General features: G+C 36.2%; 1 protein-coding gene across 3 annotated transcripts in view; it reads left to right on the top strand.

Moving 5' to 3' along the window:
• The window catches only part of MED13L (mediator complex subunit 13L), a 301,840-nt gene that overhangs the window by 160,962 nt on the left and 121,021 nt on the right, over nucleotides 1–19,857 (top strand). For all 3 annotated transcript variants that reach the window (XR_003516937.2, XM_027576373.2, XM_027576372.2), the window contains exon 4: nucleotides 3,428–3,511. Coding sequence is in view for 2 of the 3 variants with exons in the window: in XM_027576373.2 (XP_027432174.1) it covers nucleotides 3,428–3,511 (84 nt within the window). In the remaining variant the exon portion in view is untranslated. The remainder of the gene's footprint in view (nucleotides 1–3,427; nucleotides 3,512–19,857) is intronic.

Here is a 19,857-nt window from a genome sequence, read left to right as displayed (position 1 = left end):
TCTCTGTGTGTGTTTGTGTGTATGAGAAAGAGAGAGAAATTGAGTGAATTTTGTTTTTTGCATCAGGTATAGTTGAAACTAGGGAGATTGCAGAGTGTAAAAATTGATAGTGATGTTGCTGAGTTCTTTTTACCTGTTTCTTGAGTGAAAAGAAACTTCATCCTCATACTTACCCATCTTTACATTTAACTGAGAAACTAATTCTCTCTTGGGTTGGGGGTCAGGGCCACAGTGCTCAGTGACTTCACTAATTTTGTTCCAACCTTCTCTGAGGTACTTGGTAACTTTGCTAACTCTCTGCTATATCACTGCTGAACATGACATTTGAGACTGGTTCCTCATGCAGAGATAAATCAGTTGCAAATCCAGTACTTATAAAACTGAATAAAAATACTGCAGTTGACCCTTGAACAACATGGTTTGAACTTTACAGGTCCACCTACACCTGTATTTTTGGGGGGGGGAGGGGTAAATATAGTACAGTACTATAAATGTATTTCCTCTTCCTTATGATTTTCTTCATGACATTTTTGTTTCTCTAGCTTGCTTTATTATAAGAATATGGTATATAATACACAAAACACAAAATATGTATTAATCTTTTTATGCTATTGGTAAGGCTTCTGGTCAGCAGTAGGGTATTAGTACTTAAGTTTTTAGGGATTCAAAAAGTTATACATGGTTTTTCAACTGCACAGGGGTTGGAACCCCTATAACCCTTGGAATGTTGAAGAGTCAGCTATACTTCACCCATAGCAATTTTGTGTTCGCATGTTTCTCTTTCATTGTGTAGGAAATCACTGATCACATAGAAACTGATTAGCAGTTGAAAATCACTAAGTCATTTATTACTATCATTTGGAACCAGATAGTTTCAGGTTCAAGGGTCAGTAGTTTCCATGGCTGTTTTGTGTATTAGTGATAATAACCTTTTTTTGACATTGCCTGACGAAGTAGGATCTGTAGTGGGAACTCCAGGAGATTTGTTAGCGCAGTCAGACTCAGGATTTTCATTAGCTTTTTGCCTTTTGCCTTTGTACTTGAGTGGTCTTGGCTATGTGCTGCTCCTTTACCCTCAACCCCTTGTTTGTACTGGAATGAAATCAACAAATAGAATTTGTGGCTTTTACTTCATAGAAGGGCAAGAGTTTTGAAACAAGCTTTACACTTTGTCTTCTTTAGTCAGAGATATTTTATCTGTTTTTCTTTTATATTATACTATCTAAAGCCTTGTTTTTTCTCTCCGTAAACTGTAAATTCATGTTGTTTTTTCTGTTACTGAATAAATGAGTCTTTTGAATTCTGACCTTCAAGACATATATGAGAGTATGAATACTTTATTTAAAATGGTATTTATTAAGTGAGGATGTGTGGCAGTAGAAGACCACGTTTAGTGTTTGATGTGATTTTGTACCTGTTACATGCCCCATTACTTTCATGCTAAGCATTATCGATTTTTAAGAACACCTTCAACTTAATAACAGCTCTTAGGGAGTAAAGAAACATTAAATAGGCTCATCGATTACAGGCTGTATCTGGACTTTGAAAATGAGGAAAGAATTGCAGAAATGTGACAGCATGAGAGTCAGTATATGGTAATAGTTAAATGTTGTGGCCTTGTGATCAGATATATACCTGGGCTTACTCCCTACTCTGTTGTCAGTTAGTTGTGTGACCTTCTGTGGTGACATTCTCACTGTGTCTTAGCTTCTTCCTATATAAAATTTGGCATGTAGCATCTATCTCATAGTAGATTTTACAATAATTAAATGCTATACTGCACTTGGTAATCGAATGTGGTGGTGGTAGTAGTGATTCTCTTGGTAGTTATTGGTAGTATTATTGGAGGAGGGAATCTGTTACCATACACTGGAGTCTTTCAGTGGAAATGTCTTTACATCCATCGATCCATCCATCCTGCCTGCCTACCTGCCTGATGAATACAGTTAAGTCTTGGAGCTAGGGTATAAACTGTGGAGATACTTTTTCAGTTTTGCTTCTTGAGAATACTTCCACCTTATTGGGTATTCCACATTTCCTATTCTAACTTTAATGGAGTCACGTCTTTAACCCTAAAAGCAAGTTAATTTATAATCTTGGGAAAACAGATTGGTTTGCTTTAAAAATGATTTTCTACATTGTGAGCAAGGAAGATTGTTGTAGAAATTCATTTTCAAAATAAAAGCAGTTGAAGCCAATGATGTTTTGATGCAGTGGTGCTCCACATTGGCTCTGCCCACAGGGAGTTACATTGTGGCCAGCAGAAACCATTGCCAGTTACTAACCCATCTAACCTGTAACGAGTTGGGTGAAGGCTTGAATTGCCCCCGTCCTCCTTGGTGGTATGGAAATTACAGAGGCAAAAGCCAGGTGCAGAATTGCCTGAATATTGAATAAAGAATTGCTATGTAGCTCTTTTACTGGTGGATAGAAGAATTACATCCAACTTTCTGACAGGTTTTCTTACAAAATAAGTGTCATTTCATTCAATAATGTTAGGGATTACTTTATTTCATCAATTTCAAAATGTACATTTTCTCCCACATTTTTATATTTTTAAAATCAGGGATACTCCTTACAAATGATGGCATCTCGGAATTGGCCAGATGGCAGTTAGGATATAGCTGTCATCTGCCTGCACACAAGTGAACTTGGTCATAGCTGTCTATATTGTTGTCACTTCGATTGAATTGTGTGCATTTTTGGTATTATATGAGTTGAGTTCAATTGCCATTTAACATGTCTTCAGAAAGATTACCCTATAATTTGACATTGAAACACAATGTACATAATACAGCCTGGAAATAGAAGTGAGACACAACTTTTAGATACAGGGGAAGCCGATATTCACCGTTGAAGAAATGGCTGCAGTTCCTTGTTTCCTGCAGAGCCATAGCCATGTGCTTCACCACACCTATAAAAGAAAATACCTAAGTAGAAGAGGCTCTACAGTGCTTCTGTTTCTGAGGTCTCTGCGAAAGCATTGCATATCACGTGCCAAGCCAGAAAGCCAGCATTACAACTTGTGAAATGAGCATCAGTGGCTAGGAAGAATACCTCTGAGGTACTCTTAAGGAATGCTGACTGTATCCCCAACATTCTTGATGAGCCAAGAATTGAAATAATGCAAAAGTGTGTTTGGATTTGAAGTAATTCAGAAGTTTAAGACAATTCAGGACTATATCCACTAATTGTGCATAATTTTTTCCATGTGCAAGAATAATGCATAATAAAAATTTACACCTGAAGACAAAGTTCTTTCAGCATTTTATAACATAAAAATTTAAAGTAGTAAGAAAACATTTTGATGGTTTAATTAGTGATGTTTTTATTTTCAGTAGCATATCTAATCTGCGATTGTTTGATTTAGTGACTTGCTAATTTGTTATTGAAACTATAAATATAATTCTTGGTGTAATTATTGTAGGTGCCTAATGGATAAGAACTTTGTTAGGATTGGGAAGTGGTTTGTCCGACCCTATGAAAAGGATGAAAAACCAGTCAACAAAAGGTGAGTCTTATGCTTTTAGTTTTTGTTCTTTCGCTTGAGCACAACTGTATTTTGGGAAGAGGTGGGTGGGGGAAGCCGCTTATTTATTTATTTATTTTCTAATAATCTTAGTAATTTAGATGTCTTAAAATAGATTGCTGGATCACATTTTATTAAATATTCTATGATTAAATTTTTGTGGAATATTGGAAATTGGACTAGAAAGATTATCAATAACCCATGTCTAAGCCCCTTCTTACCATACTATTTGGAATTAAAATATTCTATTTTGTTATTTTCATTGTCCTTTTTTTAATCTTTCTTCCTTAAAGTGTTATGGCATAACATTAAAAATAGTCAACTGAATTCAAATGGTGATAATTTTTATAGAATTGATTGATGCCCCTTAAAAGTCAGTGAATACTTCTTTGAGAATTCTCAAACTAGGACTGTGAATTACTTTTCTCAATAATCCTAAACTTTTAAACATCATTTATTGTATGCATGGCCTTAAAGGCAGTCCTTTATACTAAACAAGCATGGAATTTTAGATCAATCAAACCAGGATCAAAAACCAGAGCCTTCAAAGCCAAATGTTTACTCCACTTACCTCTGAACACAGCATAGACTTAATTGGAGTCATAAGTTGATTGGGTGATTATTTCATTTCTGAAGAGGAGTGCACACAATCTCAATTCTGTTTTACTGTGTGTGAACTTGCCCCAAGCTAAGGATTCCAACTCCTGGCTGCCGATAAGAGCTCTTGAAGCCTTACATGGTAGCCATAAGGTTAGATCTTTTTAGGTAGTTTGCCACAATTTTGGCTGGCAGCTCCTGCCTCTTGTGGAACCTTTACTTTCTTAACTTTCTTGTGCCTACTGGGGATTTAATTAGCGGTAGCAGCCTTCTCTCCCAACCTGTATGTCTTAAAGCTTTGATGAGGTGGTTGTGGAATCTCATTAACCAAGCCTAATTTATGAAAATTGGGATTTCCTTTTTCAAATCAGGTAAGTTAGGGACTGGCATTTAAACTTTTTTTTTTCTTCCAAATCACCATAAACTTCTTTAAAATATTTTCCCTTTTTTGTACGTTTCAAATCCTTTAGGCTTTATAAAAAAAAGTTTGTTTTTTTTTAAAGATTTTATTTATTTATTTGTCAGACATATAGAGAGTGAGCACAAGCAGGGGGAGCGGCAGGTAGAGAGAGAAGGAGGCAAAGGGAGAAGCAGGCTCCTGCTGAGCAAGTAGCCTGATGTGGGATTGATCCCAGAGCCGAAGGCAGAAACTTAACCGACTGAGCCACCCAGGCACTTCCCCCCAAAAATGTATTTAAATAGGAAGTAGGTGTTATATATAACGCAGTTTGCCTGAAAAGGATAATAAAACTTTTAAGGAGTACTGGTGTGTATGGGTGTGTAAAAGTGTGGTTTTGTTGACAGATGCTTTGATGGACAGGAATTTTTTTTTCCTTTATTTATATTGATTTGGTCTAAGTAATGCATTTGTTCCATGGACATAATTAATCTTAGTGTTTCCTTAAATTTACAGAAGATGTAGATTTTCTGTTAACTCGTTTGGGGTTCACATGGGCTGAACTGGTGGTTCAGGTTTGGGTTTTTATGTTGATAAGTGAATGGTTACATGTGGAGTTGCTTTGGCACAGTGATCTTTACCATTCATTCCTGTGTGCCTCTCCATGCTCCGTGGATGTGCTTACAGCTGGTCACTGATGGTGAACTAACAGAGCCAGTCCTAAAACTTTTGAACAGTAGGTATAGGTACTTAGTATGATGATTTCACAGTAATTTGGGGATGAAGGGGAGATGTGGAAATAAAATAGGGATTGAAGGAGTAGCGGTTAGTATTTAAATGGTAAAAACTAATGTTTGAGGTCAAATGTAGTTAACAAATCTATTTTATATAGCCTCTGTATATCTTTGCACTGGGATTTACATCCCAGAAATCTTCCTAACTTTAGCAAATCAGATGTAAATAATACTTGTAGTATATTTAGATATTTGATTTGTAACTGGGAGCCTATTGATTTCTGAGCACTGTAATTGAATTATTTCATTATTTTTAGATTTTATCCTCATGGTTGAAAATGTAGCACTTCATTTTATTGTAGTGCAGAAATATTAATGATCTTGAAAAAACCATTTTAGGAGGTATTGTTACAATTGACAAATTTTTAAACCAAACATTCAATTTTAAAAGTTGGCATTTGCTGGGGCGCCTGGGTAGCTCAGATGGTTAAGTGTCTGCCTTCGGCTCAGGTCATGATCTCCTGGTCCTGGGATGGGATGGAGCCCTGCACTGGCGCTTCAGGCTCCCTGCTCACTGCCTCCACCCCCCCCCCCCCCATGGGTGCTCTCTCTCTCTCTCCCTCAAATGAATAAACAAAATCTTTTTAAAAAGTTAGCATTTGCTGTAATAAAACTTTGTTAGGCATAATGTTTTTTTTCCACTTTTATTCTCTGAATGGAAAATAGAGCCTCTTTGTTGGATGCTGAAACAGAATCTTAGTGGTCAAGTCATTTTGGATGGACAGAGTGATGCTGTAGAGGAGGACATTTAGATTTAGAAGATTGGGGATAACATGCCATGCCTCTCTTTAGAAGTTCTATAAGCTTTTGGACAAGTTGTTTAGTTTTTCTGAGCTGAACTTTGTTTAACTCAGTTGATGATAGTAATTACTCCCTTAAAGGGTTATTGTGAAGATTAAATGAGGTAATTTATGTGGCTAGTTTATACTTTAATTGAGAAAAAGCAAGAGTGCTAAACAACTTTTATGTACAAATTTGTATTTTTCGGTATGCTCTTATTTGATGTCATTAGATACAAATAAGAGAAATATACTTTAATGAATAGCATTCTGGGGCACCTGGGTGGCTCAGTCGGTTGAGCGGCTGCCTTTGGCTCAGCTCATGATCCCAGGGTCTTGGGATCGAGCCCCGCATCGGGCTCCCTGCTCCACGGGAAGCCTGCTTCTCCCTCTCCCACTCCCCCTGCTTGTGTTCCCTCTCTCGCTGTCTCTCTCTCTCTCTCTCTCTCTCTGTCAAATAAATAAATAAAAATCTTTAAATTAAAAAAAATTATAAAGAATAGTATTCTAAGTATAAAATTAAGTAGGTCTAGCACATCACTACTTTTGTTTAATAGAATAAAAATATGTTTTAACACACAGTATATTTTATGTAGCTAAAATAATTCTAATAGTGTTGATAAATATATTGATGAATAGGTTTCACCTATTGGATTAACAGCATATGATTTCCTGAGCTATAATTTCTCTCTGTATTGATAGCAAAACTAAATCATTTGTTGGTGGACTCTAAAAGAGTTCTTAATGTTTGATACGATATGATGATCAGGATAATTTTACAATTTATTTTAGAAAAACACATTTTATTTTAGAAAAATATATATAAATTTGAAAGGCAGGTCCAGGAAGATAAAAGAAATTTATTCATGTTGTCTTTTTCTTTCCTTTTCTTTTTCTTTCTTTCTTTCTTTCTTTCTTTCTTTCTTTCTTTCTTTCTTTCTTTCTCTCTCTCTCTCTCTCTCTCTCTCTCTTTTTCTCTTTCTTTCTTTCAAGACTTTATTTATTTGACAGAGGAGAGAGAGTGTGTGTGTGGGCGCACAAGCAGGGGGAGTGGGAGAAAGAGAGGCAGGCTCCCATGCTGATCAGGGAGCCCGATGTGGGGCTCGAGCCCAGGACCCTGGGATCATGACCTCAGCCGAAGGCAGACGCCCAACAACTGAGCCAGGCACCCCAATATTGTCTTTTTCTTTATGGTGACACATCTTTTGTTACTCAGATCCTTAGGAATATAATAAGTAGGAAAGAAAACTTTGGCTTTCTCTTAAAGAGTTGTGACAACTAACATCCAACAAAGTTTCTGGGTTTCTAAAGTATGTTGAACTTGAAAAAACTTTTCCTTCCAGGATATGCTTAAAAACAAACCATGAAAGGGCGACTGGGTGGCTCAGGTGGTTAAGGATCAGCCTTCGGCTCAGTCCTGATCTCAGGGTCCTGGGTTTGAGGCCTGGGTTGGGCTCCTTGCTCAGTGGGGAGTCTGCTTCTCCCTTTCCCTCTGCCCCTCCTCACCCCTGCTTGTGCTCTCTCTCTCTCAAATAAATAAAAATCTTAAAAAAAAATGAAAAATTGTATTCCTTTAAAATAATCTAGAACTTATTCATGGAGATTCTATTTAGTTTAGTGTTAGCCCATATTTGATTACTTCAGAATTTGAAGTTTATACACTTTATTTTTTGGATGCTAATTTTAGCAAAATAATTGATAGCTCCCAGTAACAGTTTGGACCTTTGATTTTTTTTCTGGTATCAGGTGTACAGGAATTGAATTAACACAAATATGTACTTGCTAGTGCATTTTCTGAATTGATCGGCTGTTTTTTTCTCACGGGCAACCTACCTGCTCTTGGATGGTACTACAAATAGCCTTATATACTTTTAAATATTCTAATTACTTTTGTATGTGCTGCTAGCAGACACGCATGTGTGGGAGCTCACACACAATTGGGAGTTCACACACAGTTGTTCCGTCTGGGTATTTTTTCTACTTTAAAGCCAGAGATTACTTTTTTAATTTCTTTCTTATGTTTTCACAATACCTCACCTATATATTCAAGAATTGCCCTTACCTTTTGGTTTTAATGGATTTTATATAACAAGATGAAGTACTTTGATGTAGGAGAGTATTTAAAGCTTCCCTGCCCCCTCTTTCCTCACCACTACCTTCCCTGCCTCCTTTCTTACTTCTCAGGCATCTTCCCGTCCTCCTCTTTCCCGTCCTTTTCTTATGATGGCCCAGTTATCTGTGTTTCTGTCTAGAGGTGCACAGATGAAAAGGCAGGGAAAGGAATCCCTCATCTGGAGTGTAAGCAGACATGTAAATAGGTGCTTTCAGTGTGAAAGGTTAAAGGGAATCTCTTCTTAGTGTCCAGAAAAATATCATTGGTGATCATTTTTTTCAGCTTTTATCATAAATTTACTTTTTACAGGTGGTGCCTTTTGCCACATACCTGGTAATGAGGGCTGGCTGATGGGAAATCCATAAAAGAGTATTAATGGAACAATTTGGACTTACCTAAGCACGCATCATAGTTTCACGGCCTTTTTTTTTTTTGATCTATAAAACGTAGTCATTTTCTGCTGGTTTATCTGATAAGATATAGCAGAAGATACTGTGTATTTTGTCACTTGAATATATTTGAGAATTGTGTGCAAAGTGAGAAGAGGGATGCGGTTAGAGTCTTGAGCGTTGGCATTTGCGGGTGGGTAGAGAAAGGAATACATAAGGAGACTAAGAAAGGTAAATGAGAAATGAGAGCCAGGAGGGTTGGTGTCACCAAAACCATGGGTTTTTAAAGTTTCATGATTTGCTGTGTCTGCCATGTAGGCCCTGTAAAATATATAGTAAAAGGATGGATGGCTTTGGCAGTTATGTAGTCAGGGTGACTATACCTTGAGCAGTTTCAGTGGAGTGGTGAATTTGAGGTTTCAGCAGTTTGACTTATAAATGGGGGTTGAAATGAAGATACTGAATGGAGGGTTCTTGCTATATTGGCTACAGCTAGCTGCAAAGGGAGAAACTGCTGCATCTAGGAAGGGAGGAGAGAAGCATTTAACAAGAGCCTATCATAAAACTCAGTGATACTGTCTGTGGTTTTAAAAAGTGTCTTTCACGTACCACGCACTCTGTTTTGTTCACAAACATTATGCAGAGAAGGATGTTAAATTGAAAGACCAGTTCAACCAGAGGTGATGGTAGTTAACTATATGCTGTCCAGTTAGCTCTTTTACTTTGTTTTTCTTTCTTTCCTTTTTCCTTAACGACCAAAACAGAATTATCACCATTTTAAATTTTTTAATTTGCTCTATTAGTGCTCTAGAGGAGAATACAATCAAAACTTATATCCTCAACATTAATAATTGATTTTCATAGTTTAAAATAAAATACATTTCAGTATATATTGCCTACTTTCAAGAAGGATTTTCAACACCTTGCAGTAAAATATATACTTTGTTCTTTAATGTACTAGAGAGGTTGGATGAATATTGTTGTTGTAATTCCCTTTTTCATTCCTGCTAATGGATTGAAACTAAGCTGGAAACAAAGCTCTCCTTGTTCAGACCATTCATCCAGAAATATGGATGATCTTCCATTAACTATTTGACCGTGTGGGACTTAGTTTTAGCAATGTTTTTTCCAAAAGGCCTTTCAGTTTTCAGATTCTCTGATTTTAGGAAAACTATAGAATCTAGGCATGCCCCAAATTAGTCGGTTTGCCTGCCTGCCTATTGTCTTTCCTTCTTTCTTTCCCTGTGCGTGTGTGTGTATGTGCATGTATGTGTGTGTGTGTGTGTGTGTGTGTGTATATGTATGTGTATGTGTTTTTCCTTCTTCCTTTCTCTACCACCAGGAGTATATTATTTTGGATGTGTTTGGTTTAAGCGAAAGTGACTCCTCTATTTACCAATCCAAGGGGTTTGATATTGCTCTTTCACTGTATCTGAACAATAGGCAGGCAGGCAAACCGACTAATACTAAAGGACGTATTTGGACAGGGTGGTGGGTGGGTGGTAACTTCAGCAATGCTGTTCATGAGCAGATTAGGAAGAGGGGAGAGGAAATTTTAGGTACCAAGGGGGAGTTAATTTGAGCTGTTGTTTCAGTTTTATAACATACCTGACCACGTATTTTACCTTTGTTTAAGATGTCCTAGCTAAATGCCACTTCCTTTGTTAGAATAAAAAGTCAACTGAAGGGTCAGGACATGAATGAATGGAGGTTCAAATGATTAACCTTTTGGCAGCATGAAGGAAGTATGTTCAATTTGTTCCTACCTCTGGCCTCGTTTAGGATGTTATTAATAGTAAGTTTCTCTCTTTATATAAACTTTCGTGAATCTAAGCACTATAGAAGTATATTGTGGTATGTCAAATAGCTAATTCTTGTAGATTAATGAAAGTGATTATTCTGGAAATAAGCTGCATTTTATTTTTTTAATTTTTTAAAGATTTATTTATTTGTCAGGGAGAGAGAGAAAAAGAGAGAGAGAGGAAGCACAAGCAGGGGGAGCAGCATAAGCTACATTCTAAATTGAATGCTTATGTATCTCCTGCTTCATAAAATAGCTTAATTTAAGTTACCTTGCTGAAGTGTCTTAGAGTTTAGAAAAAGTGTAAAATATATGTGCCTGGAAGGTCATTTCCACTTGTAATTTCTCATATCTATAGCATGTGGGAAATTTCTATGGCAAGTTAAAAACAGACATGTCTAAGGGAGATGAATGCTCCTGCTTTTATTTATTTATTTATTTATTTATTTATTTATTTATTTATTTATTTATTTAAAGATTTTATTTATTTATTTATTTGACAGAGAGAGAGAGAGAGAGAGACAGTGAGAGAGGGAACCCAAGCAGGGGGAGCGGGAGAGGGAGAAGCAGGCTTCCCGCTGAGCAGGGAGCCCGATGTGGGGCTCGATCCCAAGACCCTGGGATCATGACCTGACCCGAAGGCAGACCCTTAACAACTGAGCCACCCAGGCGCCCCTCCTGCTTTTATTATAATACTATTTTTTAAAAATTTACACATCTGTATGTTTGTGTTTTTATTTATATAAAATGACTTTGTAGGCTGCCCATGAAGGAGATGGGGGGATATTTCTTAATTTTAAGTTGGAAAGTTCAGCCACATTAAGTGTAAATTAGTTCTCCAGAATGGCTCAAGAATATGAGAATCCTGATAATTATAATTTCTTGTTGTAGTCTACCATGTATCTCTGGTCCCTAGATTTTTCTAAAAGGCATAATAACCATTGTTTTCTAATACCAGATTATCTAGAAGAGCTCATGCTTTTCACCTCCATTTAGTCTTTAATATAATTATAGTCAAGATTTAGTGAAAATCATTGTAGCATGGGCACAAGACAGATTTTGAAAGAAGCACTAAGAATAAAAATAATTGGCGAATGTATATTTTATTTTCGGTATGGTAATTTTCAGTTCTCCAGTTTCCACTGGATGTCTTTTCTTGCTTCCACTTACCAGCTGAGATTTCCCATTTTGTTAATTCACTATGAACACATTTTCCTTTATGTCTGTAAGTATAATTAAAATAATTACTGTAAAATCTTGGGTACTGGGGCGCCTGGGTGGCTCAGTAGGTTAAGCGGCTGCCTTCGGCTCAGATCATGATCTCAGGCTCCTGGGATCGAGCTGCGAATTGGGCTCCCTGCTCAGTGGAGAGTCTACTCCTCCCTCTCCCTCTGTGTTCTCTCTCCCTTTCCCTCTCTCTCTCTTTCAAATAAATATAATCTTTAAAAAAAAATCTTGGGTACTAAATACAATATCTGGATTATATCCATTGGTTATCTTTTGTCTTCAGTATGGGTTAGATTTTGCTGTATCTTCATCTGTTGAATAATTTTGAATGATATTTTGGGTATTGTAAGTAATGTAAGGACTCTGGATTCTGTTTTATTTCTCTGAAGAATGTTGATTTAGTTTAGTTTTTTGTTCTGATTTGTTTTAAAACAATAAACTTTATCTGAACTCAGACTCCACTTATTAATTTACACTTAGTACACTTGGCTGAACTTTCCAACTTAAAATTAAGAAATGTTCCCCCATCTCCTTCGTGGGCAGCCTACAAAGTCATTTTATAAATAAGGGCGCCTGGGTGGCTCAGTTGGTTAAGTGACTGCCTTCGGCTCAGGTCATGATCCTGGAGTCCTCTGATTGAGTGTCACATCAGGCTCCCTGCTCGGCAGGGAGTCTGCTTCTCCCTCTGACCCTCTTCCCTCTCGTGCTTTCTATCTCTCATTCTCTCTTTCTCTCAAATAAATAAATAAAATATTTATAAATAAAAACACAAACATACAGATGTGTAAATTTTTAAAAAATAGTATTATAATAAAAGCAGGAGCATTCATCTCTCTGAGACATGTCTGTTTTTAACTTGCCATAGAAATTTCCACATGCTATAGATACGTTATGAGAAATTACGAGTGGAAATGACCTTCCAGGCACATATATTTTACACTTTTTCTAAACTGTAGGACCTCCCTTCTCACCTGTGGTGGGTAGCAGTTGCAATCTTTTTTCTTCTTTTAATGTAAGGTTTCTCAACCTCAGCATTGTTGACATTATGGGCCAGATAATTGTGGACACTGTCCTCTGCACGGTAGGATGCCTAACAACATCCCCAGCCTCTCCCTGCACAATGCCAGTAGTGCTTTCCTCCTTCAGTAGTGACAACCCAGAATGTCTCCAGATATTGACAGATGTCCGTTGGGAGGCCAGATTGCCCCTGGTTGAAAAACCACTGTTTTAGTCTTAGCTGTACACAATTCAGGGGGTCTACCAGAGATTTGGTCAGAATTTTATCTTGACTGTCTTCTTCTAGGCTTTTCTTTCTCATTTCTTAGCTGCTTGGTCTCTTTGAACTCAGTCCTCTGGTTCTTCAAAGCCAGAAGATTGGAGGTGGAATTTGTATGAGTTTCAGTCACTCCGTGTGGTTCAGCCTGCACTCTTGTTGAAAACTTTTTTTTTTTTAAAGGAAAGGTCACACAGTGCCATTCCTTCTTTTCAAGTGTAGACTCTTGTCCCATCTCTGACTTCTTGCCTGCATTTAGCAACTTTATTTTTAGCAGATTTTAATATTTTCTTCACAAGTTTGGTTATTATTTTTTGCAGAGAGAAATGTGTTGGTTTGGAAGGAGCTACTTTGTTACTACCTGAAATGGAGCCTAATGAATATTTTAGGACAAAAAACTTCACAATGCTTTGTTACCCTGCTCTTATTTGTGCTTCACTTAGATTTGCATTGTTTTTCTATTAAAAATTGGATGGCTTAGCATCTGACTCTCAATTACCTTGTAGGAGAGTTTGATTTAAAAATTTTAATTAGTGAAATGACACCTATTTTCTGGGTGATTCCAGTATTTGATTTATTAATTTTATTAATTAATGGCTTTTGTGTTATGTACTCTTTTAAAAATATTAATGTTTATAGTCTCTTCCCCCAAATTTATGAGCACTGAACATCTTTTTAAAAATGTAAAGGCATGAATGGTCTTTATTATTTCTTTTCTAAGTTGACATTTATATAAAGCCTTATCCCAAGTCACTTTTAAAACTTTACAGAAATGTTCCTAAATAATCCTTGTTAATTTCCTTTAGGGAAAAACGTAGGATGAGAAATGGGACAGGACAGTAAGAGAAAGGAAGGTCCAAGAGGTTACCAAATAAAGAAAGGGCCAACTGGGTACTTTCTTTGAAAGGTGTGATGAGTGCTCTCAGTAAAATGTTGTGACTGTGGCATCTGTGTGGGATGTTGGCAGCATTGGGAAAGCATTACAGATTAGAGTTAGATTTCAGGACATTTCTCTTTCACCTTTAGGCAAGAATGTTCATTTCTTAGAAGAAGGTTAAGAATACTGTTTGAAATTGTTGCTTTTGGTTGATTTTATGTAATTTTCTTCCTCACATCTTCTCTTCATCATTTTAACGGAACATAATTAAAAATGTTAAGATTACATAAGCAAATTTCACTCTCCTTAAAACAATTGAGCCTAGGTTTGCCTTTTTTTTTTTTTTTTTGCAGAATGGAAATTGTTTTTAAGATTGTTTAAGACTGAGTAAGATAACGAAGTGGCTGGCACAGAACCTAGTGTGCGGCTGTTTTTATTTATTTATTTATTTTTAGGTTTTATTTATTAGAGAGAGCGAGTGAGAGTTGGGGGACAAGCAGAGAGAGGGGGACAAGCTGACTGTTGACTGAGCGCGGAGCCTGACGCGGGCTTGATTACACGACCCTGAGATCATGACCTGAGCCGAAATCCAGAGTCTGACACTTAACCAACTAAGCCACCCAGGTGCCCCGTGGCTGTCGTTTTAATGGTGGTTGGTTGCCACTAGTGATGGAAGAGGTGGCAGTAATTATTTAGAAAAAAGCTAAGGATAAATACAATTTTTTATGTTTTTCGTAGTTTCTTGTATGAGGAAGATTGCTATTCAAATATTTTTTATATATGTGATTTGCATTAAATGAATTAAGTATTTCTACTATAAACCTTTTTATATAATGGCCACAAGTTATATAAGAAATGGCATATTATATATTGATTCTACCCCTAAAATATTAATATGAGCTATTTCTCTCTTTTTAAACAAATTTGTTTTACTTCATGTTTTAAGGTCTGTTTGAAATCATCTCCATTCTGGTATGAGTTTTGAAATATGATTCTTACTTGCATTGTATTCTGTTGCTGACCTTTTATATAAAGGAATTAAAGGAAAAAAAATGGAGAGTACCTAATGTACTTTATAGTCATTTGGCTTACCTCTTTGGTATATTTGGAGTGTTCAAGAATATTACAAAAATCAAACTTTTATTAAGTGTGGTTCTTAGAAAGTACTAAATGTATATCTGAGAACCCATCAGTCGAGTGTGATAATATATACTTCATTTAGAGTTTTAGTAATAGTTGTGTAAGGTTGAAGCATTATAACTTAATATTTATGGCTAAAGAGTTTGGAAAGCTCTGGGTGCTAAGATGCAGTACTAACTTGTATATTATGGAGACTCCTTCTTGTCCTCATGTTGGGTCTGTTGTTAGTCTTCTGCCTGTCTGGGTCTTTGACTTCCAAGTTTCTCCTGGTTCTAATCACTCTGACCTGTATAGACTTCTTGTCTTTCCTTTTCTTTTCTTTAAATACATATTTAAAATTTTTATTTAAATTTCAGTTAGTTCCTCTACAGACTTTTGTCAGATTACTCAGGGTGAGGTACTCTCCCACATAAGAACACGATGTGGTGTCAGCTATGTTTTGGATGTTACCCATACTTTATCTGGCATCCCTGCTCCCCAGTAGAAGCCTTTTTGTCCAGCCACAGTTGCCCTTCACAATTCCTACCATTGGCTAAACTCCTTTTCTCTTTGTGCATGTTCTTTTTTTCCCAACCTTTCTGTCTCTCCTGGCATCAAGTTAACTTTGATCTCTCTTCTTTGAGCTGCTCCCTGAGGCAACTTTTCTAGCTGTTTTTCCCTGGCATTTTACCTCTACATTTATCAAGAGTATGTTTTTACTTTTGTTCTTATTTATTTTTTTTGTTTTGTTTTTAAAAATTTTTGTTCTTCACTTGAATTTGTAAGATGAGAATTTAATCTCCTTCACTTTCTTACTCTTCCTGTATCATTCCATCACTGACTCCTTAGAACAGAAGCATACTTGTTTTGGTGTCCAGTGTGCATCATTTTTTTTCCTTTTATTCTACTCAACATCTATTACAATTTTGTACAAAGAATATTGCAGGTTTTGTTGAACTGAATGGAATACACTTTTTTGTTATAAATCTATTTAGTTTGCCCTCGGGTGTCTTAAAAGTCATCTAACATAAAACAAAATGTTGAGTTATGTCATTAAAAAAAAAAAAGATTCCCTTTACCCCATTCTTAAGAGATGATTGTTTAGGTGCGCTTGGGTGGCTCAGTCAGTTAAGCATTTGCCTTTGGCTCAGGTCATGATCCTGGGGTCTTGGGATTGAGCCCCCCCAAGTTGGGTGCCCTGCTCAGTGAGGAGTCTGCTGCTTCTTCTCCCTCTGCCCATTCCCCACCCTCCCGTGCATGCTTTCTCTCTCTCTCTCTCTCAAATCTTTTTTTTAAGATGATTGTTTAAAATATTATATTTTATAAATTATTTACAAATCTTTGATTCTAAATCAGTTTTATGTGAGTTTTTCCTCAGTATTATTTATTATTGAGGGGTTTGCTCAAGTCTTAAGTTTGAGCAGTTGGGCTCTTTATGATGGTTAATTACTTCAGTTCAAGTGTTGCCTAGTATAAAGCCTACATTACTCTGTTGGATGTTGTCCTCCATTGGTACACTGTGAATTACAACTCTTATTAGTAGAAGCAGCCTAAACACATTTTGAGATTTTAACATGCCTTATAGAAAGAGGGGGGGCAGGCTCTCTAAATTGGTTGTACACAGAAGAGCCTAGAAGGAACATTGGTGGCCCTCATGTGAAGTATTAATATGTACTACTGAAATTGACCAGTATAATTTACAGAATGTTACCTGGTAGTGATAATGTAAGAAAACAAAGAAATACCTTAGTATGTATGATTGAAGACAATTGGTTAAAGTTTTTCTATGTTAGCTGAGATTTAAAGAACAACAAAGGACAACGTAGAAGGTAAGTTTCACTGAAAGAGAAAATTGGAATATTAGCTGGAGAATTTTAAGCTTCGTCTCAGTGGTCTTTAAAAGCATTGTATCAATTTCAGAGTAGCATGCCACCTCCCATTTTTTGTTTCTTTATTATAATTTTAAAGTCTAGAATTTAAGCTTTATTATCAGAGTATGGTTCACATCTCTGAAATACAGCTGTCTTTTGCTGATGATTTGTTGTGTCCTTGAATAAGTAATATTGCTATGCCTTAATTTCATTATTGAAAAGAAACGTCACCCTCAACTAGAGTTCCTTACGTAAAGAGAAAGACATTGTGGTATCCTTCAAACACCCACTATGTGAAAATAGAAAAACTGGGACAATGTACTTTTACTTTTATCTCCGTAGCCCTCTGTTTACCCAGTCTTTTAAAAACTTACAAACTGGCTGGGAACACTGATTATAATCACATATTTAATTGAATACATGCTGACTTGCATTATTCCTTAGTCATTTTGAACATGTTTTGTGGGTTCAAAAAGGTAAGTTACTAAAGGACATTACTTTAATACTGGCAAGGCCTCCTCTTTACCCCCAACCCTTAGAAACGCATAGTGCTAAAAATACCTACTGAAAATTCCATAAAATATTTGTAAAGTACATTTCAAACCAGAGGATTCTTCCATTGAAGCATATTACTGGTACGTTAGAATGTGGCTCAGTGTTTGAAGTACAATACAGGGTATGTTCTGGAGATGCTGTAGAACAAAGAATTCTGTATTTGTGCTTTGATTTTCTGTAAACTAAGCCTTCCGAATTTCAAAGCTCTTTTAATTCTTCTGAGTACATCACGAAGACGCCTTTAGTTGGGATGCTGGAACATTGTATATCTGATTTCTTTAAGGGCAAATGCGGTAATTCCTTTGAACAAGTCAGTTTCAGGAACAGCTGAAGTTACCGAGGTGTCAAGTTGGGGAGCTAAGGCTGGGGTGAGCCCAGGTAGGGTGAGGCGGATGAGCAGGGGCCACTTGCTCTGACCCACAATATAAGCATTAAGAATTGTAACTCGTAACTTCAGGGATTAGAACTTTTTGTATGTGTGACTTTTTCAAGAAGGAAATGCACATGTACATTACTACAGGTATTACTAATGGGGCTGAGTCTACCATCCAGTAGACTGATCCTTTGGAAATAAATGACAGAAATTTAGGTCTTTATTATTACCCCTACTCTAATTATGCTTCTAGGGTACATAGTCAAAATGGTCCACTCATTATATCCTGTGTTTTGCTTTCTAAACTCTGAGTAGGAATAATAATAAAGGTAATAATAGTGACATCCTCTTTATACAGGTCATTTTGAGGATTAAATGAGATAACGTAAACGATGGAACGAATGACTACACAAATCAGTCATTTAAAGCCTGTTCTGTAAATTTTGTCGTAGGTTCTCATGGAAGCTTATGCTATTTATTGTATCATAAATGAAACTGATCCACTTTTCAAAATCAAATGATCGTAATTCAGGAATAGTATTGTTTATCATTTTATTTTTCCTCTTTCAGATCATTTGGTATCGTTTATAAACATTAAAGTTATTTTATATAAAACATGCATTAAAAGCAGATGATAGAACTTCCATAAAATTCACCCCTTTACAGCCAGCATTTTCATAGGTTTGATTTTGGTCTCAGGTGCATGTATAAAGAGGCCTTTGGACTATAAAGGTTCACTACAAACGTGGTAGTCTATTTTTGATATTTTACATATAAAAGAGTTCTAAGTAGTGTCAAACCAACTGTCTGGAGTAGTAGCATGAGACAACTGTGGGGAATAAAAGGAGGTAGTGTAGGTGAAAAGCAACCCAGGCAGAGATGGATCCAGCAGTCACACTGAGTATGGATGAGGAAAGAAGGAAGCTCCCTATAAACCATCAGTACTTCCAGAAGTTTCTTCTCATTTGGATATTCTCATTTGGCATCATTTAACACATCTAGAAACCTACTTATGCACTTGCTTTTTACTTTGCTTTTCTTCCCTACCATTCCTCACAAGGGTTCCAAAAAAAAGGAGCGGGGTAGTTTTCCCTATTTTTTCCTCAAACACATTTATCACTTTTGTAGCTTGAGGTGAAAACAGTGATCTAGATGAGAATGTTTGACATGGAGTGAAAAATAATAGAAAGCAATAAGTGGGAGGTTGAAGGTAAAATAAATTGTTCTCTATATTTTTAGTTTACTGGCATAGTCTGGCACTAAAAGTTACTAATTATACAAATGTGGCCATTTGTTCTTTTGTCCTTAGCCCTCTGTTTAATGAATAATACTAAAATGTTTCCTTGGAGGGAATTTAATTCCATCTTACTCATTCCGTTTTTAAAGCTTTCATTAATACTGCTTTTTTGAAGAATGTGTTCATAAATCATCCCAAGCCTTTTGTGTATTTTACTGATTACAAAAGGATTGAATATATTTATTAAAAATTGGAAAATACAGAAAACCATATTGAATTTTAAGGCAGTTTAATTGTATTTGAACACATAGATATATCCTTTATTTAAATACGAGAGTATATATAGAGGCTTTTTTGATACTTTACGTATTCCAAACAAACATCCTTCCATAGTACTTGATGATTATTTAGTGAAATCTTTAAAGTTTAGTTTTTTAAAAAGTAGAGTTTTTTTTTTAGAGACACTGGCGGACAGCTTCAGCATATCAAAATAAAATTTATAGAAAAGTAAAATTGGGACTCTAATGCAAATATAAAACGAGCAAATGCCAGACATTTTAATCAGCTCATTAATTAGTGATAGAACGGGTAAGATGTTAAAACCAGTTGAAAGAGCATTTGAGTAGTTAGATTTTTATAGAAAATAAATATTCCTGTAACTACAACTTAGTACTTTTTTGCCCAAATAATGCACATAAATTGAAAGAATAAAGTTTATTCTTAAATATTCATAGTTGCTTATTAATAGGATGTGTGTGTCTTTTGGGCACTGTATAACTTTTCAAATCTTGAAATCAGATTGGACACCGCCACTGATTTTCCTTTATGTTGCAGTCACCACTGAAAACCCAGTTTCACTAAGATTTGACTTATTGTAGGGAATGCAGTATAGTCTAACGTTGAAGCTGCAGACTACTTGAGCTAGT

The sequence above is a fragment of the Zalophus californianus genome, chromosome 14 (assembly GCF_009762305.2).
Source record: "Zalophus californianus isolate mZalCal1 chromosome 14, mZalCal1.pri.v2, whole genome shotgun sequence".
Lineage (NCBI taxonomy): Eukaryota > Metazoa > Chordata > Mammalia > Carnivora > Otariidae > Zalophus > Zalophus californianus.
The sequence above is the reverse complement of the archived record's forward strand: the minus strand, read 5'-3'. Positions and strand labels throughout refer to the sequence as shown.